Here is a 7,662-nt window from a genome sequence, read left to right as displayed (position 1 = left end):
TTATGCATGCATATTAAACGTGTAAGGTGTATATGAGCATTTATAGCTCTATTACTTTAGGTGTTGCTAATAAACTGGCAACTAAGTATATAATGCCATTACATATAATTCCCACACACATAAGTTAATACAAAGTGCATTAAACACGAAAGCATGGTGAAATACTCTCAGAAAGGCCGTTACGGTGTTTTTTATGGAGCAATTCTCCAGCTCCTTAAAATGTCAGACTAATTATTTTTTTGTAAAATAATAATTTAAAAAAATCCATAAAAACTGCTGTCTTCTAAACCTCAAGCTTTATATGGTGGTTTTATTGATGAGCTCCCGCTGCTTGCATTGCGCCAAGATTGCAATTACCAAAATTAGGAACGTTTATTTTGAAATGATTTAACGCTAAACAGTTCATTTTTCACCCTGTTATGTGCGCCTTCGTTTTTTGGGGGGAGTGGGGGGGCAGAGTGGGCAGGGGTCCGGGTCATGACCCTGAGAGCCACGATTGGACCACACTTTTGCCTTTGTGTGTCCAACCATGTGGCCAAGAGTACTGATGGGACATGAAGAACTGAAATGACTCCTGAGCACATTTTTGAAAAACTGAAGATAACCAAGTCTCCGAAATAAGAGCGCCTGCTTCCAACTCCAGTTACTTTTCTTTTTAGGTAAAAGCAGACTGCTATCAGTAGTAATGGATACGACCCCTCAGACAAAGACAGGTACGCTGGTTTTCTTTCATACTTTATCTTAAAAAAAAAAAAGAAAAAAATATATATATTAAAAAAAATGAGTGAGTATAAAGTTTAACCTCAAATACATGTATCCACGTCTGGTTGCCTATTCTACTTTAAAAGTCTAGTTTCTCCTTCATAATGTTGTGTAAAAAATTACGTTTAAAACATCTAAACACATATCACGTTTAAACACTTTTTGTTAAAAAAAAAGTATTTTAAAAGTGTCGTTAAAGTAAACTCGGGATAAAGGTTGGCAAATGTGCTTAAAATGCGTGTTAAAGCGTGCGCGAATTTGGTCGCTTTGTGGTGAAATGTGCTTCTTTTAACCGTTTTCTTGATAATCCGCAGTGGATAGTAGCAATGTTAAAAAGCACAGTGGGTGTCAATATAAAGTGACGGCCATATTTGCCGGTGCCGCTGTTGTAAACAAAAAGTGAGAGACAGACGCTTCACTGAATTTCGGGTCATTTTTATTTCTTTAATTTACAATGTCTTTGGGAATGTCTTACAAACCCAATGTCCATCAGCACATTCCGGGAACTTCTGGGAACCAGGGTAAGGAAAAAACGGCGGAGAAAATCAAAGTATCCGTCTGTTAAATCGAGTGTTAAATTCGGGGTCTCGGAGAATACCTGGAGAAAGACCGTGTCTGTAGTTTTTGTCCAGTTATATATATAGGGTCAGATCCTGGGAGCTAGGCTAATTCATATCCGCCATTATTACTAATGTAAAAGAGCGCCATCCGCGATACAAGTCGGCGGAGAAACACGGTGGGGATGTGAAAGGAGTCGGCGGCGGTTCCTACAGTGTCGATATCCGTCGTCCGGGGTCGCGGTCCCGCCGGGTGGGTGCCGTTACACGGTGACAAAAATGTATCACTTATGTCTTCTTGAGCCAGCCTTGTTCCGTTTCCTCCATGATGCTCCTCGGTCGGAGCTGCCGATTGATCTGCCTCGAATTTTTTTTATGTCTCTTCGAGGACATCTCGTGTTGGAGGTTGAATATTACAAGCGAACAAAGCGACAGGGGAGCGGTGATTATGGAGGTGCATGTGCGTGGATGGAAGTGTTCAGATCCCCCAGTTTCTTTATGTTACCAGCCAAAACGTAAAACAATACAAAAAATCAATCTGCTCAAAGTAAAGGTATGTGTTATATAGAGAAATGTATGGAAGAGTAGTGGGAAGAGTTAAGAATTAAAAGAAAGAAGGAGAAGGAAAAAATAACAATAGGAATTGTCGTTCCAATTCAAGCTAATGGTTGTGTACAGATTGCTATGTGGGTATTTGGTAAAATTGTAATTCAAAAATTCTATTAGTAACAAGTGAAATAATTTCTATTTTTAGCACATGAATAAAGTGCAAAAAAATGATTTTTTCCCCCCCTAACAGACATTCTCTTATGAGATTGTTAATATTGATATTTCAGTGCTTTTGCAACATTTTACCCATTTTACTTCTACTTGCTGTACTTTAGTCCAGAGGTAATGAGTCCAGATAAAGGTTGCCAGATACATCTAAAGGTCAATCCTCCTAAATTTCATCACCTCTCCATTTTCATAAGACTCTTGGCATACCAAAGATGATATCACCTATGTCCAACAACAATTTTTAAGTAGTTTTTATGGCTTCATAAGCTGCTGATTAGCTTTATCTTTAATAGGACTGACAATTTTTTTAGTAGGTTTATATTAATCTACTGTACTGTAGTCTTAAACCACCCCTCATTTCTTTATATTTTGCTAGGGAAATGGGAAATGGATGTAGAGATTTATTGAATCATGTGCAAACATACATGGGAATACAGTATATAATGCAAAAAGAGAGTTTATATAATTCCAACAATCTCGAAAGTTGAAGCTTTGTTCTTCAACACAGCCTTAACTCTCATAGGAACTAGGAACATAGGAACACTGCTTCAGAGTAAGGGGAGGTCAGACTGACTGTGTTCCAGTAAATGTTTTTGTATCCAGGTATGCTAGAGCATACCTGGATACAAAAACATTTCCCAAACATACTTACTCCAGTATGTTTGGGAACATTATCATGGTGAAAAATGAAATGCTTGCATAGTGGATCAAAATCTGATTGTACTTTTCTCCGTTCACAATCCATTAATTTTGACAAGAGCCCCAACATCACTGGCTAAAGTGCATCCCCAAACCATGACAGAGCTTTCATCCTGTTTTATAGATGGCTGTAGTGCTCTCCTGACCTTCTCGGTACACAAACTAAAAATTTGAACGCCCTGTTGCTGGTGATTTTCAGCCCAGTTCTTGTGTAACTTGGCATACTTGAGCCTTTTTCCCCAGTTTTCCTTCCTTAAGAACAGCTTCTTGACAGCTACGCTTCAGCTGAGCCTGTTTCTGATGAGGCTTTGGTGAATAGTAGGTGGATCACCTGAAGGGCCAGATGCATCTCTCCTGTGACAGATTTTTTTTCTCCTTTTTCTTAAACATATGACATTCAGATAAGATAACCCAGGCCTAAAGATAGCTCTTTAGGCCTTTGCTCCTCTTTTGTCCTCCAAGTTCTCCATATTGGTGTAAATATACTCTATTATACCTGACAAACTGTGTTATTGTTGGCATTTTTCATAGTCATCTAAAGATGTTTACTTCTGCAGCAGGCTGCTGGTAAAAAAGCGCCTCAAGACAGAATTTAAATTGGTTCTTTGCTAAGTCCTCTGTCATGTAGTAACAAAACTCCTTGATAATCTAAGTTTTGTGCCTTTTTTCAAGCTTGAGTGATTCATAGATCAGTGTTAGGTGGCTTTACAAAGAAAAAGAACATTCCTTTGAAGGTGATCAGGTACAAGGACTGGACTGAACTTTAAACAACCTTCATTGTTCAAGATGACTTTCAAAAATGATAAAGTCTGTCTTCTTGGAAGAAAAGTATAAAGATTCACTGGTATACTCATCTCTTTTCTTCATGTCTGAGGTCACTAAATGGGTGGTTTGATAAAGGTTTTGAGTGTGATGACAGTAACAAGCACTGCTGCTGCTGAAACTAGAAAATCACTTCACCCCGCCTGGGCTCACTTTCTTGCGGCGTTGTACTTTTAATGTTTTCTGTGTATGTGTGTTTGTGTGTTTGTGTGTGTGTGTGTGTCAGAGAGGAGATACTACACCTGTGAGAAGAATAATTGCTGCTTGTGGTGAATGCTGTAGTATATTTAATTCGCACACATGTTCCTAAAAACCTTTTACAGTATATGCATCTTTTCTTTAACTGTAATGTGAAACATATGCACTGTCAAGCCCTGCACCATCAGCATCACCTCCCTGCTGTTTCCCACACCACAAACACTGAAGAGCTTCCTTTGTGAAACTGCTGACTATAAGAAAAAAAAAGCCTGCTTTACTGCTCTGATAATACAATTTCCATTTAAAAAAATATCTTTAATGGCAAACAGTTTCTATTTGTAGTGCCTTTTAACCTTACAGGTTCTCTAAAGTGCTTTAAAAGTTGAGCAGTTGGTTGGTTTCGAATATATTTGATTTGTCTGTCTATTTTGATTTTGACAGGAGTTGTTTTTGAATTGTCCACAGTTGCAAACCTTCAGTCTCCCTCAGCAGCTAACCTGGCCACGCTGCAGTCCTACAGGCCCCTTCTGAGTGACTACGGACCTCCTTCTCTGGGATTTTCACAGGTAACTACTAAACTCACTGCATACCCCAGCTCGTAAAGGCAAAACCAAACAAACATACTTTTCCAGTTTTTACATTTCCTTCATTGCCATGGAAGATACAAGATTGTTGTTTGTTGAGTTTTATTTGTGCAAAACTGGAGAACATTGGCCTAATTACTTCATATTCATATCAACTTTACAGTCCAGGTTTCAACATAAGTCATATTTGTATATTAAAATTGCATTTACAGTCCGTCAAACCACCCATATGATGAAAAGCAGTGTTTTTACCTGTTTATATCCAGTGGTGGTCTTTTACACAGCAGCAGCACAACTGAATCAAGAAGTGGTGATTCCTTAGAGATTTTAAGCAGGGCTGCTTATGTCACTCTTATAGTGACATGAAATACCTCTGTGTCTGCTGTAGTGTTGGGACATTATGAAGGTCAATTTTAGACACTACTCTCCACCCCGGACTCCACAGGTCCTAATTTTTGGTATCAAACTGTACCAAGTATCAAACTGTACTGTGTTGATAAGGCTCCATTTTGCATATCAGAAACCAGTTTAAATGTATTGAACCTGACTGATTTTTGCTTTAACTTCAGGGCTCTACTGGCAGCCAAGTGCCTCAGAACAAATATGCAGAGCTGCTGGCCATCATTGAAGAGCTCGGAAAGGAGATCAGACCCACATACGCTGGAAGTAAGAGTGCAATGGAGCGACTGAAAAGAGGTAACCTTGATATGCAGAGCAATACAAAAGCAGCATGCAAGCATTAACATTTCTCAGACTAAATGTGTATTTGTTTTTCTTCAAAGGAATAATCCATGCCAGGGGGCTGGTGCGTGAATGCTTGGCTGAGACTGAGAGGAATGCAAGGTCCTAGCTAAAAACGCCCATTCCTCCCTGCAAGAACTACCTTTCATGAGGAGAAAAAATAACTTGCATGGCGTTTCCTTTGCAAGGAGGAAGTAAATGAACAAAGGATGGAACAGCAAGCTCCTCAAGAGAGAGAGAGAAAAAAAAAGAAATACAGTAATGCAATTTGTGACTCCTGAGAGCTCTGGAGGATAATTTCAATCATGTGTGGGTTACTGGAACTAAAATGAGAGATATCATGTGTTTGGTTTTTTTTTTTTTTTTTTTTTTTTGTTTTGTTTTTTTTTATGCCCCATTTTTTTGGATCATAGTTTTGACTTCATATTTAAAGCATTGGTTTATGCATGCAAATGGGCCCATAGGTTAATTGTAGACACTGCATGGAGTATACAGGTGTAGATGGGGAGGACTTTTTCTTTGAATTTTTTTTAAACTTTGGGTTTTTTTGGTAGTGGTTGGTCTGATTTTCAGACCCCTTTAACACCTAGCTAAGTAAGGGAGGGACAGAGACGTGCCAAATGCATCAGTTGATTCGTGTTGAGGTTGGTTTTGGTATTAAAGGGAGGGAAAAAAAGGAAAATGCTGTTAACTTGCATCTTTGTATGTATTTATTACTCAGTGTAATAAATTGTATTTTCAATATAGTTGTCAACATGATTCATTGTACGTATTCAAAGTACATTACTTTTTCCCATGTACACATGGTTCAAGAGACTACTGGTATATTGTACTATCCATCCATCCATCCATTCGCTTCCGCTTGTCCTTTTCAGGGTCGCGGGGGGTGCTGGAGCCTATCCCAGCTGTCACAGGGCGAGAGGCGGGGTACACCCTGGACAGGTCGCCAGTCTGTCGCAGGGCTAACACATAGAGACAGACAACCATTCACTCCCACATTCACACCTATGGGCAATTTAGATTGATCAATTAACCTATCCCCACTATTGTACTATCCATCCATCCATCCATTCGCTTCCGCTTATCCTTTTCAGGGTCGCGGGGGGCGCTGGAGCCTATCCCAGCTAACTATTGTACTAGTTATAGCTAATTATAGAAGGCAATGATTGTCTGTCAATTAATTAAATTTGACCTACTAATAAATCAGCACCTACCTATAATGACACATCTCTTTGGATGAATGGATGATGGATCAGTAAACCATTTTGGTCCAGGTTGAAATATATCAACAGTTGGTTAGTTTGCCATGATGATGGACATAACCATCATGATATAACACATTGTAATACTATTAAAAGCTAGATGAAAGTAGGCTGAATCAGAAAGTCAACTGCACCGAGTGCTCATGTGGTGGTGACCTGCCAATCACAAGGTAGGTCGTACGCCTGCCTGAGTTCTATAGACTTATCCATGCCAAAAGGGAGAAAATATTTCTCTCAAACATTTAACAGTTATTAACAATTAATCTGCTATTCACTGAGCATTAATTGACAAATATTTTGATGACAAAGTGCTTCTGAGACCTGATGAGTTACTTCTGTATGACAATAAATCAGCCCCCGCTAACATATCCCAGCTTTATCTTTAAGCAGTATTTTTCATATTCTCTAAGGCCTCTAATATATAAAATGGATTCTTGTGTGACATATTTTGTGTTCACAGATATTGTGAAATACCCATAATTAAGAAACCTGCAAATTAATGCCAAGCCAAATGGGAGATGCAAGATCTGAAATCAAAATAAAACATCTGACTCGTTGTGACAGTGGACATGGGGTTCCTCCACATGTTTGAATAATCAAAATGCAACCAAACAAACAAATAAGTACAAAATTTCAAATACATTTCAAAAATGAGAATGTGATGAATGGATTCATATACTTTTTGAAACTTTTTACTCTGGTTGTTCCACAAACACACAATATGGTTTGGTGTACAGGTCTGACTGTCTTGAAACCAAATTATATTATATGCAATTGTATATACTGTAGTCACTGTTTTACATTCAAAAGTACTTTAAAAAGGAGCCACTCTCCTGAGTAAAATGTGTTTTGTTTGACTACTATATAAGTTGCTAGTATCCTTGAAACAATACTAACAAAACTATATTTAAAAAACGATACAATCAAAGATGCAGTTTAGCAACGATGGAAATCATGCATCGTTGCTAAACTATTTTATTTTACACCACAAATGAGAAATGTCTAATATGAAACCCATCACACACTAGTTCAAGAATCGAGCAAACTGACGTTAAAACACAACAAGGCGTATAAAATCAGAAACTCTTCATGACTTTAGTTATCTGGCTTAAAAGCCACACTTTAAGTCAAATAAACATTTGTCTTTATCCCGTTATTGATAATTTACAATCCTCATGCTTTTGGTTTATCTACGGTCCTAACAGATGCGTACGCCTCTGTCCCCCACATAACCAATAGAAACACTGAGTGAAAGTAACG

At 38.3% G+C, this 7,662-nt stretch overlaps 1 protein-coding gene across 4 annotated transcripts; it reads left to right on the top strand.

Annotated features, from left to right (window-relative positions):
- Window positions 1-483: 483 nt before the first annotated feature.
- Window positions 484-5,886, top strand: cdk2ap1 (cyclin dependent kinase 2 associated protein 1). Of its 4 annotated transcripts, none has more exons than XM_004566917.5 (4): window positions 484-713; window positions 4,257-4,381; window positions 4,969-5,095; window positions 5,182-5,886. In XM_004566917.5, exons 1-4 carry the CDS (start codon window positions 686-688, stop codon window positions 5,247-5,249), a joined length of 348 nt encoding a protein of 115 aa, XP_004566974.1. In that variant the 5' UTR covers window positions 484-685; the 3' UTR covers window positions 5,250-5,886. The 4 variants fall into 4 exon arrangements, with proteins under 4 accessions (XP_004566974.1, XP_004566975.1, XP_012778930.1 ...); XM_004566918.5 differs by having other exon boundaries at window positions 486-713; window positions 4,281-4,381; XM_012923476.5 differs by lacking the exon at window positions 484-713 and adding an exon at window positions 1,118-1,283.
- The last annotated feature ends 1,776 nt before the right edge of the window (window positions 5,887-7,662 follow it).

Source organism: Maylandia zebra, linkage group LG7 (assembly GCF_041146795.1).
Source record: "Maylandia zebra isolate NMK-2024a linkage group LG7, Mzebra_GT3a, whole genome shotgun sequence".
NCBI lineage: Eukaryota > Metazoa > Chordata > Actinopteri > Cichliformes > Cichlidae > Maylandia > Maylandia zebra.
This window is presented reverse-complemented; position numbering and strand designations above follow the sequence as displayed.